This window comes from Mytilus californianus, unplaced genomic scaffold (genome assembly GCF_021869535.1).
Source record: "Mytilus californianus isolate M0D057914Y unplaced genomic scaffold, xbMytCali1.0.p SCAF_4, whole genome shotgun sequence".
In the NCBI taxonomy this organism is placed as follows: Eukaryota; Metazoa; Mollusca; class Bivalvia; order Mytilida; family Mytilidae; genus Mytilus; species Mytilus californianus.
In genome coordinates, this window is record NW_026262690.1 from 10,135,567 (window position 1) to 10,152,216 (window position 16,650).

The 16,650-nt window shown below is 35.5% G+C and overlaps 1 protein-coding gene across 1 annotated transcript; it reads right to left on the reverse strand.

Annotated features, from left to right (window-relative positions):
• Positions 1 to 972: 972 nt before the first annotated feature.
• Positions 973 to 12,456, reverse strand: LOC127699175 (uncharacterized). The gene is made up of 3 exons (XM_052202911.1): positions 12,142 to 12,456; positions 3,596 to 4,241; positions 973 to 3,430 (listed from the first exon to the last, which is right to left on the reverse strand). The coding sequence occupies exons 1-3, from the start codon at positions 12,454 to 12,456 to the stop codon at positions 3,153 to 3,155; spliced, it is 1,239 nt and encodes a 412-aa protein (XP_052058871.1). The 3' UTR covers positions 973 to 3,152.
• Positions 12,457 to 16,650: the final 4,194 nt, after the last annotated feature.

A 16,650-nucleotide genomic window follows, 5' to 3' on the forward strand; every position in this document is an offset into this window, starting at 1 on the left:
ACTATTTGTGTAATACTTCTTGTAAACTTGTGTATAATAAATCTTGTTAAATTTTATTATTGATTTGTGTCTTTTGTTGGCTACAATTAAAAGTCGATTTTTCTGGTCGTAACAAAGGTAAAACAGTGTATAAAGGAAAATATGTTACTCATTTAGAAAGTTTATCACTACATGATATTTACCTGGAACAAATTACCAGTCGCAAAATATTAAATTTATATATACTAATTTTCAAAATGGGAGGATGAGATGCATACTAGAAAAGGTATAACAAAAATACCGAACTCAAAGGCAAATTCAAAAAGGGCATAAAAACTGAAAAAAATAAACGCTATCATTCAACAGAACAATTCAAGTGAAAAACAACTGCCATATTCTTTTGATATTGGAGACTGGCCAACATGTTTTTGTATACCTCAAAAAGGTTGCAGATATATATATTTGTATAATTTCCAATACACATTTTTACATAGTATTATTCCTATAAATACATTTTTATATAAGATTGAAATCAAACACACAAAGTTATGTTTTTGTTTTGTAGATGTGACGATGAAACTATTGGACGTTTATTTTATGATTGTCAAGTGACATCAAGTTTTTAAAATTTGTTCTGTGCTAGTCTATAAAATGTCTTTGTTAGCATTGAATTCGCAAAGAAGAACCTTTTCTACGTTTTGTAGAAGAACACCTAATTCTAAATTTTTTGGTAATTTTTGCTAAAAAATACGAATAAAAATGCAAGCTAGAAGAAAAGCTTCCTAATGCACTTGAATTAAAAAAAACCCTGAAAAACTTTTATAATTTAGAATTATATACGGCAAGAAAATATAACAAAGTTTTTGCACTGTGGAAATTATTTATCCTGAATGGTAGTCTTACAACACTAATGTATTAAAACATATTTCTTCTTCCCTTATTTATGTATACAGAGCAAACAACATGCTATATATACAAGGTACAAATACATCTTATTTTTTTTTACTGAACTATCTATATAGATCTTTCGCTATAACGAGACTGTGAAAAAGGAGAGAGTGAAAGAGATAAAGAGAGATTCAGAGAGACATGTTTTATATATTTTTTTCGTAAATTTGTCTTTTTTTGTTTTAATAATAAGGGTAAATCAGTCGTCTTAAGGGGAAGTTAGAGATTTTTTAGAAACATATAATGCACTTAATTGTGGAGAAGGATCTGCATACCCTTCCAGAGCATCTGAGATCACCCCCGGTTTTGATGTCTTTAGTGTTCTATGTTGTGTTTTGTATACTGTTATTTGTCTTTTATCGTTTTTCGTTTTTGCCATGGCATCGTCAGTTTGTTTTCGACTTATGAGTTTGGACATCCCTTTGGTATCTTTCACTTCTCTTTTGAAGGTAAGAACAATTATTACTGAATATGAAAAGAGCGCACTACCTACATTAATTTATTTTGAGTAAAACATTCTATAACATATACCATTTGGAAATTGACTGAAATGAGTCAAAATTTTGACACAATATTTCTGCATTCATAAGCATGTAATTCAGTGAATACGAAGATTTTGTTATTTTTCACTGTTGACCTTTTCAATTTAATAAAAAGAAAAAAAAAGAAAAACGAAATTTGTTAAAATTTGATTCGCACCTTTCCACCTGAAGACAAAGAAAATATTCAGTTTCTTAATCAATCTTTTTTTTTTTACAAATGACCAATTTGAAATTGATTAATCTAAAACGTTTGATTTTTTTACTTTTATAGATGAAATACTTATTGTTGCTTCTAAAATAAAATGCCTTTGCTAATCGTGGATTAATTTGAAGGCTATAATTAATAAAAGTTAAGAGTTTTGCCAATGTTTAGCAAAATCAGGAAACTGTGAAACTACTATATTTGTGTTTTTGAATAGAATGGTCGAAAGCCATTAACGTAGCCACGCTTCGATCGTTACCCTTTACATCTTCTAAGCTTTCACCGTGTGTTTAACTTATCATCTTCTATCTAGCACTAATGTTAATGTTCGATTGCGATATAAATTATAAGCATTATTTTATTTAATTTTTTTTTCAATTTGTTTAACCTTACATGGGTTTTATGTATACATCAATTAAAACGTTTTCAAACAATTATATTTGAAGTGAAGATGGCCATGCAGGTATTTGGAAATATCAGATGCAAGCTTTATATCAGAATGAATGTAGTTGGTATTGTGAAACTTTTTTTTACATTTTCAGACGAAATTTATCAACCATATTGAAAAACAATGGATGAAAAGAGACGGTAAATGTCAATGAGATGAGCGACAAACAAATTAACAAAACATCTAAATGTCAACATACGAGTGTCTATATAATATATCAATCTCTGAATCAACAATTGTGATAGATTTAGAAGATATAGGGAAAATAAAAGCTCTATCATCAACACTAAATTCTGCAATTTATATGCACATTGAGATGTTATAAAACAGAAAACATAATGACTGCGGACAAGCACATGTGGTTAAGCTAACTATTTTAAAATTTCAACCATCCTTCAATCAATTTCAATATGATAACAAAAATGTACGCAAAAGTACATTGTACGTCAATAAACGGAAAAACAGCTACACTATTCTACAAAAAGAGAAAAGATACCAAAGGAAAAAAACAAGTCAAATAAAAACAAAGAAAAGACAAACAGTAATAACACAATGCTACACAGAAAAACTAACGATAAAGTAACACAAAAACTAACGATAAAGTAACACAAACCCCAACAAAAACTAACGATAGAGTAACACAAACCCCAACAAAAACTAACGATAGAGTAACACAAACCCCAACAAAAACTAACGATAAAGTAACACAAACCCCAACAAAAACTAACGATAAAGTGACACAAACCCAACAAAAACTAACGATAAAGTAACACAAACCCCAACAAAAACTAACGATAAAGTAACACAAACCCCAACAAAAACTAACGATAAAGTAACACAAACCCCAACAAAAACTAACGATAAAGCCCCAACAAAAACTAACGATAAAGTAACACAAACCCCAACAAAAACTAACGATAAAGTAACACAAACCCCAACAAAAACTAACGATAAAGTAACACAAACCCCAACAAAAACTAACGATAAAGTAACACAAACCCCAACAAAAACTAACGATAAAGTAACACAAACCCTAACAAAAACTAACGATAAAGTAACACAAACCCCAACAAAAGCTAACGACACAAAAACTAAAGATAAAGTAACACAAACCCCAACAAAAACTAACGATAAAGTAACACAAACCCCAACAAAAACTAAAGATAAAGTAACACAAACCCCAACAAAAACTAACGATTAAGTAACACAAACCCCAACAAAAACTAACGATAAAGTAACACAAACCCCAACAAAAACTAACGATAAAGTAACTCAAACCCCAACAAAAACTAACGATAAAGTAACACAAACCTCAACAAAAACTAACGATAAAGTAACACAAACCCCAACAAAAACTAACGATAAAGTAACACAAACCCCAACAAAAACTAACGATAAAGTAACACAAACCCCAACAAAACATAACGATAAAGTAACACAAACCCCAACAAAAACTAACGATAGAGTAACACAAACTCCAACAAAAACTAACGATAAAGTAACATAAAGTAACACAAACCCCAACATAAACTAAAGATAAATGAACACAAACCCCAACAAAAACTAACGATAAAGAAACACAAACCCCAATAAAAACTAACGATAAAGTAACCCAAACCCCAACAAAAACTAACGATAAAGTAACACAAACCCCAACAAAAACTAACGATAGAGTAACACAAACCCCAACAAAAACTAACGATAGAGTAACACAAACCCCAACAAAAACTAACGATAGAGTAACACAAACCCCAACAAAAACTAACGATAGAGTAACACAAACCCCAACAAAAACTAACGATAAAGTAACACAAACCCCAACAAAAACTAAAGATAAAGTAAAACAAACCCCAACAAAAACTAAAGACAAAGTAACACAAACCCCAACAAAAACTAAAGACAAAGTAACACAAACCCCAACAAAAACTAACGATAAAGTAACACAAACCCCAACAAAAACTAAAGATAAAGTAACACAAACCCCAACAAAAACTAACGATAAAGAAACACAAACCCCAACAAAAACTAACGATAAAGAAACACAAACCCCAACAAAAACTAACGATAAAGTAACACAAACCTCAACAAAAACTAACGATAAAGTAACACAAACCCCAACAAACTAACGATAAAGTAACACAAACCCCAACCAAAACTAACGATAAAGTAACACAAAACCCAACAAAAACTAACTATAAAGTAACACAAACACAAAATAAAAACCTGGAATTGAACTCATGTGCTTCGTAAAGGTAAAGTAATGAGATAGTAGTCTGTCGATGTTCAAATATCTCAAATCAATAAGGAAAAGACAAACCAAGGCAACAAACAAACAAACAAAAAAAAACCCCGATGAAACCCATAAACTATATAACGTAACGTGAAGTTAAAGGTTTACGCCTTTTTTTCCATATTACATCCTTTTATCTATACTATTTACTATTAGATTGTTACTTTTACTATTACTATTACTAAATAGTTTTATTTGCATTTCATAGATATAGGAAGATGTGGTATGAGTGCCAATGAGACAACTCTCCATCCAAGTAACAATTTATAAAAGTAAACCATTATAGGTCAAGGTTCGGCCTTCAACACGGAGCATTGGCTCACACCGAACAGCAAACTATAAAGGGTCCCAAAAATTACTAGTGTAAAACCATTCAAACGGGAAAGCCAACGATCTAATCTATATAAAAAACGAGAAACGAGAAACACGTATGAACTACATAAACAAACGACAACTACTGTACATCAGATTCCTGACTTAGGAGAGGTGCAAACATTTGCAGCGGGATTAAACGTTTTAATGGTACCAAACCTTCTCCCTTTTCTGAAACAATAGTATAACATCACAACATAGAAAGACACACTATAAAATATCAATTGGAAGGCTTAACTCAATCAAAAAACGTAAATTAACACACAATGAACGAATAAATTTGATCTGTAATACCTGAATGCAAATACATAGTTAATAAAAATTATAAGGGATAAATAATTAAGGTCAAAAGTAAATAAACAGGTTTAAACAAAGTTAAAGTATGATACCACTGTGAAATGTTAAACAATATTTAGAAAATCATCACTTTTGAAAAAACCTGCGTCATATTATACACAGGTAAATGAAAATAATGTTGTTGTTAAGTATACTTCTTCTTCTGTGTGTATAAAATCTTCCGTTTAGGAATACCAAGAAATTTCTTTAATATCAATAAAACTAATTTAACATTTGGTACATATGGGGTGAATATCAGCAATAAAACTATACAATAAGTGCTAGATAAAACTTCCTGTACAGTATTTAAGGAGAAATGAAATAATTTTGATGTTCATAGTACGAAGAAGTGAAAATTAGTAGTAATACCAAATAATCAAAGCTGGTATATAGACAAGATCCATGTTAACATTAAATAACAAAAAAGCATTACAAATAGTATCAACAGGTCAAATTAAAAAGAAAGTACGATTTGAGAGTACTCGCAGTTACTGACAGCTAGTTAAAAGCCAAATCAATTAATAATAAAACAGCATGCATCAGAGACTGAAATCAACTAAAACACATCCCAGGGATTTAGTATTTTAACGTCATGAACAGTCAAAGAAGACATGACTTGTGCAATGCCAAAAATAAATGTATCGACAGGGAGTAGGATAGTTAGGAGTGACTTCTTTATAGATAAAAATGAACGTGTGTGTGTCTCTATACATCCCGTTTGAAAAGAAAATACAAATTTAGTTATGTTTTAATTTGCTAATGACAAAATCGATATTAGTGCCAATGCAAACTATATTCAGAGATCTAATTACAACATTGGTACGATAACCCTTACTAACAAGTTTGTTTAAAGGTTCGATGAGTTTACACGGATCACATAGTGATTTCCGCAGTTTGTTTGTATTACTAAACATATAACTTACCAAAACGGCAATAATAATTCCAATTTAATGAGCACGAAATCTAGCAGGTGAAAGATGTTGGGGGACCTGTATTTATATAGTCCCCGGTGCTGTTTCCAGGAAGTTTCGGTTTGTTCATACATGTACTTAACCACTTGTTATAAATAAAACCGTAAATAAACAGTTATTGTTTCAAAATGAATTGTACCCGAATAAGTTATTTATGTTAAAGTCATAAATGTAGGGACATACTAAGTAAGCACTTTAAAAATAAAATTAACCCCGATTAAACCCATAAAATATATATAAAGTAACGTGAAGTTAAAGGTTAACGCTTTTTTTTCCATTATTCTTTATGAAAGTAATATGGGAACGTAATTTGTTTGTAGATTGTTTGTAGAAAAAAACACGTCCTATAAGTTAAGGGAAAGCTTGAGAACCCGTCTATAAAAAAAAAAGTCAACAGTAGTTTTCCGATGTTCAAAAAGTCCAAAAGGAACGAAACCTGGCGCGTCGACAAAATAAAGATCATGAATCATAAGTGGAGATCATTAAAACGATTTTTTTTTATCAAACTGAAGTAATAAAAAAAGCTTCTCTGAAAATCCACGATAAAAAAATGCAGAAAGGAAAACGATCGTTGTATATGCCATATATTTATCCTTTTAATCTTGTTTTTCTTTGGCAATTTAAAAATTGAAATATAATAGCAGAAATTCCGGGACAAAATTTTATTATATTTGATATACGATCATGAGACGACTGGCATAGTAACATAAGTGAAATATATTATATAAGCATTTTAAAACTCTTTGCAGTCAGTATTTTAAATTTAATTTTTGTGGGAATATCATTCTTTTTTGGAAAATTCCACTTTATTCCATACCGTCATAAAAAAAAGACTTTACAATACGAAATAATTGCATTTTTGCTAGACTCTATGGTACTGCATATTTGGTCTGGTCTATTTATGTTTGCTTAAATAAGAGCTTATTATTTTTCTATATCTTCAAATATTTTGAAATAATTTCGCGAGGTAAACATATTACATCCTTTTATCTATACTATTTACTATTAGATTGTTACTTTTACTATTACTATTACTAAATAGTTGTATTTGCATTTCAGTTTGTTTGTATTACTAAACATATAACTTACCAAAACGGCAATAATAATTCCAATTTAATGAGCACGAAATCTAGCAAGTGAAAGATGTTGGGGGACCTGTACTTATATAGTCCCCGGTGCTGTTTCCAGGAAGTTTCGGTTAGTTCATACATGTACTTAATTGATTAACCACTTGTTATAAATAAAACCGACAGTTATTGTTTCAAAATGAATTATACCCGAATAAGTTATTTATGTTATAATCATAAATGTAGGGACAAACCAAACACTTTAAGAATAAAGTCAACATCTCATAGTATGATACCAGTTTTGATTTATTCCTGATATTTGAGGGGAAAATTTTTCATATCGGCGTCAGTACAACCCGACAAAACCACGTAATAAACGTCAAACACAAACAGGATTAAGCATATTGAACGTATGATACAAAGTACACTTTGGTCTCATTGTTGTAATCGTTGGCGCCCAAACTCATCACATATGATTGTCCATAACGTATAAATCTATCTATTCAATTTTTTGCTACACACAGTGAACAATATTGTCTACCTCGTGATCAATGCAAGTCTGATAATGCAAGGTGCATTCCATCTAAGTATTATTTATAAGCCCAGGTCTCCTTTGTAAATGGGATACAAGTAAGAGTGTGCAGAAGCACATCATTTATTTCATCTTTTTACAATGAAAAATGGTTTCGTCATGTAGAAAATAATTTGGAAAGCATCAACTCGACTCAATGATAAAATCGAAACCAATAGATGTTTAAATATTTGAGAAGCTATATAACCAAACGGTACTTTAAAAGCGTAGCCCAAAATTACCTGACGTCAATGATGTCTTTATTTCAGTAATTATATTTATGTACGGTAGGCATGTGAATTTTCGAGTATAGAAAGCGGGATTATTGCGATAACAATAGAGTATAAAGTCCCGTTAGTATTTATAGTGGTGCGTGCACTAGAAAAGATATCGACTAGGGCGGAGACCATCTAACGAGAAAAATGCTAATTTTTATTAAAAATGATTTTTTGGCAAACTTGGCGATACTATAGAAAGCGGAATAACTCTTTGACTTTATATTGGAGAAATGCTAATACTTAGTTCCTTCCCCTGATCATGTAATCTGATCTCAGAAGGCGCTTCAGTGCAGATAGAAAGTGGCAGGAAAATTTGGAACTGAAATTGTATTTATTATTACAATCTGTGTAATTTGTGTTTAAATAGTACGTTTACATTGTGGTTTTGAGAAGAAAATGACCGTATTCTGTGGACAATTTATATAACATCAATATGGTATTTGACATCGGATATTTATATAGCCGTTATTTGCCGTAATTTGCAATTGTGTCTAGTGAGTGAGTTTGAGTCAGCTGAAGCGCCGGATATTTTAAATTCTATAGTTTATTTAGACAGAATTCATTTTACGATGATAATTGTCGTAGTTGGTAGTTTACACGTTCACAGATTGGGAACGTTTATTCATAATCGAAAGACCTAACATTATTTCACTTAGGATCGCAATAACTATGTTGATGGTGTTCAGTTCCACTATGGTGTTGGTATACCAAAATATTTTCGAAACACTAGAAGGGCAATAAAAGAAGACAGCTTATCGCAGTTAAGTATTGGACATGTTTCATTTATATATTTGCTGAAAGCTATTAAGTTATAGGAAAATTACTCGGGAATTTACCAATTTGATATAGTGACAAATGGCAGTCAATTACTTTTGTATTATTCATTTTATTTCAAAAATTGGGGGTTTAACCTGGGTATCATATGCCACACATAGTTTACGCAACTATAGTATATTATGGACAGGTTTTTATTTATTTATTTATTTGTTAAAGCTATTAAGTTCAAGGGAAATTACCCATAAACATGCTTTTACAGAACAATTCGAGTCAATGTTCAATTTCTTTCAAAACTGGGGGTATAACTTGGGTATTATATGCCACAAATAGTTTTATGTAACTATGGTATATTATATCAGGATGATTTGTTTCAATATTAATTATATTACAATCGAGGGTCTTTTAACCGGAGTGTCATATCCCAACAGTTTTTATTATAACAGAACACGTTATATTCCTTGGATACTTTCTCGCGTGTTTGTATCAAATCGAGATCACACATAGGAGCAGAAGATAAATAAACAAACTCATAAACTATAGACGGTTCTTAAAAATTATTCATGTATGCATTGACCCAGGGTTCAATTTTCGAAAATGAGGCTAAGCTAGGCACCGGTATCATCAATAATGGCTTCTCCAACATCATCAACAAGTAAACAAAGAGATGAATACTGTTGTGTGCCATTTTGTAATGGCAATGCAAGAATTAATAAAGAGCTGAGTTTTCATCATATACCATCAGAAAAGAAAATGCTAACAAGAAAACAGTGGATTGTTGCAATACGTAGAGATGAAGGTGATTTTTTCAAGGTAAATACTAGAAACACGTGCATTTGTTTACACTTTTCATAGAAGCCGATAATGTTCTTTAATATGTAATGCATATATATGCCTATCCCAATTTTCAATAATTAGTTTAAGACAGACTAAAATGTTATGTTCAGCAATATTTTTCTTTAACAATTCTTTTATTTAAGCCGTAAAACATCTGTATAAGTGTTCCATGTCAAACTGTTACCACATGTTGATAGCGATTTTTGCTTCATCATATCTATAGATATGTGTAATTAATTTATCCCATGTTGTTTTTATTACTGTGTGTATGAGACTGTAATAAAAATAATATGCATTTTGAACTTCAAACACGTCATCATGGTCATAGGGTATGAAAATAATGTAATGTACGTACTCGTAAACAACATCAACAATTTCATTCTCAACATTCTTTTAAAATTGTATATATATTACTTTTAAACACATTAGTAAATTGCAAATACTTTTACTGAAAAATAAAGAAAAAATAAACTTCTTGATTTTTTATTAATTTAATATTTTACTGGTCTGCATTTTAAACATGATAAGTTAAGAACAATGTTATACAAGAAAGAAACCTATTCATTTGTTTTTGTTTTCAGATTGGAGGGAATACAGTGGTTTGTTCCAAACATTTCAAAAAGGAAGATTACCGCTGGACTCCTAACAGAAAATGCCTAAAACCAGAAGCTGTTCCATCTGTCTTTGATTGGAAATTAAATGAAAGCAGCAGAAAGGCCCCTACACAAAGACAGTCCCTTTTCAAAAAGATGAAAGTTGACGATCGCGAGGATGGAGAGGAAATGGTTGTAGAGGAGAGTGTTTGTGAAGTTCACAATTCACAAAGTGAAGAGCATGAACATGAAATGTAAGTTATCAGAATGTTTTAATTCAAAATAAAAAAAATATTAAATGTACAAACCCAAGTTTAACTTGAACTTACATGTATTATATGTATATAATTATTTTTAAAATAATTAAAAAGAAAATATAAAAAAATATTTTACAAAATCAAAAGGAAACATAAAGTGTGCTTTAAAACTCCTTCTCCACTCCCCCTTTAATGTTAAGGAGTTTATGCCATTACTTAATATATTTATTTTATATTGACAGGAGTTGTGATTCTAATATTCATGCTGGCTGTCTTGAGAAAATTGAGAAACTGGAACATGTGATACAGCAAAAGGACTCTGAACTTAAAGACAAGACCTATGAGCTGGCAAATTTAAACCAGAAATTACAAATGGAACGGTTTGGAGTAACAAGATTTTCTTTTGACCATGAAATGATAGAGTTTTATACTGGATTTCCAACTTATGATTTATTTTTAATTTTCTATTCTGTAATCAAGCCTACTGCAACAAGAATGAAAACTGTGTATTATAAGTCTTCTGAGGAACCCAGCAATAGAGGACGTCCAAAGTCGATGGATCCTATTGATGAACTATTTATGTTTTTATGTAGGTTAAAGTGTGGTTTTCTGACTGAGGATTTGTCAGTAAGATTTAACATTCATGCATCAACAGTAAGCAGAAAAATAATTACTTGGACAAATTATTTGTATTTCATTTTGGGTAGCATTAATATCTGGCCTAGTAGGGGTAAAATAATGGAGCATATGCCACAAGACTTCAAACTTCTGTACCCTAATACTCGTGTAATAATAGACTGTACAGAAATTTTTACAGAAAGACCGTCTTCTTTAGCTTTGGCGTCAAAGACATTTTCAACGTACAAGAGTCACAACACCTGGAAAGGGCTGGTCGGAATAGCGCCACATGGTGCTATCACTTTCATTTCAGTTCTTTATTCTGGATGTATGTCTGACATAGAAATTACCAAGCATAGTGGACTTATTGAGTTATTAGAACCAGGAGATCAAATAATGGCGGATAAAGGATTTATTTTAAATAAATTACTGAAAGATACAGGTGTATCAATAGCAACACCACACTTCCTCTGCAGTGATGGACAGTTTACACCATCACAAATTGAGGACAATCAAAACATTGCATCATAAAGCGGGCTAAAGAATATAGACTTTTACAGTATACAGTCCCACTTTCATTAGCTGGATCTGTGAATCAGTTATGGACTGTTGCTAATCTATTGACTCTGTTCAGAAGACCATTAATTAAACAAAAAAACTAAATCATCACTTATTAAAAGTTGGCATTTCATTTATACATACAGTGACATAATTTAGTTCAAGAAATAAGTGTGGAAAAACAAATCAAGTTTGTCTTTTGTAGCTTCCCAAAATTCACTATCAAAATAAACTGTCTCCAAATGTGAATCATTTTCAAGCCAAACAAAAAAGTCACACCAGTCTAATCCTGTAACTGCCATTTGCATCTGTATTTGATAATGATAGTTATCATTTTTTTTCAATTTTAGCTCCCCGTCTATTATATGAAGACATTTGACGCTTAATAACTGGTCAGTGTTAGGACATTTTATTTCCAACAAACCATGTGGTTGATTTCTATCAGGTGCATATACTTTTCTGTCTGGGGTAGCTGCAAGCCAGTGACACCAGGGATTTACAATCACACCACATGGATATAAGTTGACATTGTCATTCATCACCTTGCTATAGGCTTGTGTTGCAGTAACCTCACATTCTATTCCACGTTTCATAGCTGCTGTCTGAACATGTCTGGTTGATTGCAAGCGTTCAGCAAGTTTAGCCCAATCAGCTCTTCGCTTGGCTATTTCTCCTGCATGTGATGCTGTGATACGGTCACGTCTTATTTTGTGCCATTTAGGATCATTTGACTGAAGACGTGTTCCTTCCTCAATTTCTTTACTTTCCAGTGGTGTAACCTTCAAGGAATCATACTTTTTTAACTGATCCTTCATGAGGACAGTTTCAAAATTGTTAATCATGACATTTTTCAATGGTAATTCTGGAAATGAATTATTATCCATTAAGTTGAGGAGGTAGTCACTTGCCATTTTTTGTTGATAACTGAGAATGCTTCCTTTAGGGAATTTTCCAAATTCAGTTTGAACTAATTCTGTCCTGTGTTCTGTCACCACAGTGTCAAACAAAATGTCCATATCTTTAACTTGGACCAATAAGTCATTTAAATTGATAGCTTCGATGTTATCATCAACCTATGAGTCGGTAAGTCGCCACGGACTTCTATTGATCTGTGAGCCCCCGATGTTATCATCAGCCCATGAGTCGGTAAGTCCCCACAGACTGCTACTGATATGTGAGTCCCAGGTGTTATCATCAGCCCATGAGTCGGTAAGTCGCCACCGACTGCTATTGATCTTTGAATCCCCAGTGTTATCATCCGCCTACGAAGAGTTGGTAAATCGCCACGGACTGCTACTGATCCGTAAGACCGGATTTATCATTAGCACACGAGTCTGTAAGTCGCCACGGACTGTTATTGATTTGTGAGTCCCAAGTGATATCATGAGCCTATGAGTCGGAAAGTCGACACGGACTGCTATTGATCTGTGAGTCCCCAGTGTTATCAGGCCATGAGTTGGTAATTCGCCACGGACTGCTATTGTTCTGTGAGTCCCCGGTGTTATAATAAGCCCATAAGTCAGTAAGATGCCACGGACTGCTACTGATCTGTGAGTCCCTGGTGTTAACATCAGCCCACGAGGAGTCGGTAAGTCACCACAAAGTGCTATTGATCTGAACTCCCCCGGTATTATCATCAGGCCATGAGTCGGTAATTCGGCACGGACTGCTACTGATCTGTGAGTCCCTGGTGTTATCATCAGCCCACGAGGAGTCGGTAAGTCACCCGAAATGCTATTGATCTGTACTCCCCCGGTGTTATCATCAGGCGATGAGTTGGTAAGTCGCCACGGACTGCTACTGATATGTGAGTCCCCGGTGTTCTATTCATCCAACGATTCGGTTAGTCGCCACGGACTACTATTAATATGTGAGTCCCCGGTGTTATCAACAGCCGACGAGGAGTCGGTAAGTCTCCACAGGTGGCTATTGATCTGCGAGTCGCCGGTGTTATCATCAGACCATGAGTCAGTCAGTTGCAACAGACTGCTACTGATATGTGAGTCTCCGGTGTTATCATCAGCCCATGAGTTGGTAAGTTGCCACCGACTGCTATTGATCTTTGAATCCCTGGTGTTATCGTCAGCCTACGAAGAGTCGGTAAGTCGACACGGACTGGTACTGATATGTGAGACCGGATTCATCATGAGCCCATGAGTCGGTAAGTCGACACGGACTGCTATTGATCTGTGAGTCCCTAATGTTATCATCAGGCCATGAGTCGGTAATTTGCCATGGACTGTAATTGATCTGTGAGTCCCCAGTGTTATAATCAGCCCATTAATCGGTAAGTCGCTACGGACTGTTACTGATCTGTGAGTCCACGGTGTTATCATCAGCCCATGAGCCGGTAAAACACCACGGACTGATATTGATCTGTTAGTCCCCGGTGATATCATTAGCCCATGAGTCGGTATGTCGCCACCGACTGCTATTTATCTTTAATTCCCGGTGTTATCATCTGCCTATGGAGAGTCGGCAAGTCGCCACGGACTGCTACTGATATGTGAAACCGGATTTATCATCAGCCCATGAGTCTGTAAATGGCCACGGACTGTTATTGATCCGTGAGTCCCCGGTGATATCATCAGCCCATGAGTTGGAAAGTCGCCAAGGACTGCTATTGATCTGTGAGTCCCCAGTGTTATCATCAGGTCATGAGTCGGTAATTCGCTACGGACTGCTATTGATCTGTGAGTCCCCGGTGTTATAATCAGCCCACGAGTCGGTTAGTTACCACGGACTGCTACTGATCTGTGAGTCCCTGGTGTTATAATAAGCCCACGAGGAGTCGGTAAGTCACCACAGACTGCTATTGATCTGTACTTTCCCGGTGTTATCATCAGGCCATGAATCTGGAAGTCGCCACGGACTCCTACTGATCTGTGAATCCCTGGTGTTATCATCAGCCCACGAGGAGTCGGTAAGTCACAACGGACTGCTATTGATATGTGAGTCCCCAGTGTTATCATCAGGCCATGAATCGGTAAGTCGCCACGGACTGCTATTGGTCTGTGAGTCCCCAGTGTTATTATCATCAGACCATGAGTTGGTAAGTCGCCACGGACTGCTATTGCTATGTGACGCCCCGCTGTTATCATCAGCCAACGAGTCGGTTTGTCGCCATCGTTTGCTGTTGATCTGAGTCCCTGGTGTTATCATCAGCCCATGTGTAGGTAAGTCGCCAAATACTGGAATTAATTTGTACGCCGCCAGTATTATCATCAACCCATGAGTCGGTAAGTCGCCACGGACTTTTACTGATATGTGAGTCGCCGGTGTTATACTTAGCCAACGAGTCGGTAAGTCGCTACGGACTGCCATTGAAATGTGAATCCCCGGTGTTATCATCAGCCCACGAGGAGTCGGTAAGTAGCCCCAGACTGCTATTGATGTGTCAGTCCCCGATGTTATAATCAGCCCATGAGTAGGTAAGTTGCCACGAACTGCTACTGATATGTGCGTCCCGGGTGTTATCATCAGCACATGAGTCGGTAAGTCGCCACCGACTGCTATTTATCTTTGAATCCACGGTGTTATCATCTGTCTACGAAGAGTCGGTAAGTCGACACGGACTGCTTCTGATCTGTGAGACCGGATTTATCATCAGCCCATGAGTTGGTAAGTGGCCACAGACAGTTGTTTATCTGTGAGTCCCCGGTGATATCATCAGCCCATGAGTTGGAAAGTCGCCACGGACTTCTATTGATCTGTGAGTCCCCAGTGTTATCATCAGGCCATTAGTCGTTAAGTCGCCACATAATGCTATTGATCTGTGAGTCCCCAGTGTTATCATCAGGCCATCAGTCGGTTAGTTGCCACAGAATACTATTGATATGTGAGCCCCCGGTGTTATCATCAGTCGACGAGTCGGTAAATCGCCACGGAATGCTACTGATCTGTGAGTCCCTGGTGTTATAATCAGCCCACGAGTCAGTAAGTCGCCACGGACTGCTACTAATATGTAAGTCCCGGGTGTTATTATCAGTCAACGAGTCGGTTAGTCGCCACGGACTGCTGTTGATCTGTGAGTCCCTGGTGTTATCATCAGCCCATGAGTCGGTAAGTCGCCACAGACTGCTATTGATAAGTGAGCCCCCGGTGTTATCATCAGCCCATTAGTCGATAAGTCGCCATGGACTGCTATTGATCTGAGAGTCCAGATGTTATCATCAGCCCATGAGTCGGAAAATTGCCACGGACTGCTACTGATATGTGAGTCCCCGGTGTAATCATCAGGCCATGTGTCGGCAAGTCGCCACGGACTTCTACTGATATGTGAGTCTAGTGTTATCGTCAGCCCACGAGGAGTCGGTAAGTCATCACAAACTGCTATTGATCTGTACTCCCCCGGTGTTATCATGAGGCCATGAGTCGGTAAGTCACGGAATGCTACTGATCTGTGAGTCCCTGGTGTTATCATCAGCCCACGAGGAGTCAATAAGTCACCACGGACAGCTATTGATCTGTTAGTCCCCAGTGTTATCATCAGGAAATCAGTCGGTAAGTCACCACGGACTGCTATTGATCTGTGAGTCCCCAGTGTTATCATCAGGTCATGAATCAGTAAGTCGCCACGGACTGCTACTCATATGTGAATCCCCGGTGTTATTATCAGCCAACGAATCGGTTAGTCGCCACGGACTGCTGTTGATCTGTGAGTCCCTGGTGTTATAATCAGCCCATGAGTCGGTAAGTCGCCACAGACTGCTATTAATATGTGAGCCCCCGGTGTTATCATCAGCCCATTATTCAGTAAGTCGCCACGGACTGCTATTGATCTGTGAGTCCAGATGTTATCATCAGCCAATGAGTCGGTAAGTTGCCACGGACTGCTACTGATATGTGAGTCCCCGGTGTTATCATCAGCCCACGAGGAGTCGGTAATTAGCCACGGACTGCTATTGATTTGTTAGTCGCCGGTGTTATCATCAGCCCATGAGTCGGTAAGTTGACTCGGACTGCTACTAATCTGTGAGTCCCTGGTGTTATCATCAGCCCATGTGTAG

Coding starts and splice junctions, on each gene's coding strand:
- LOC127699175 (XM_052202911.1), bottom strand. CDS start 12,456: ATGAAGGATCAGTTAAAAAAGTATGATTCCTTGAAGGTTACACCACTG. Junction 4,242..12,141: donor TATATCCATGTGGTGTGATT/GTAAATCCCTGG, acceptor CTTTATCGTTAG/TTTGTTGGGGTTTGTGTTAC. Junction 3,431..3,595: donor TATCGTTAGTTTTTGTTGGA/GTTTGTGTTACT, acceptor GTTTTTGTTGAG/GTTTGTGTTACTTTATCGTT.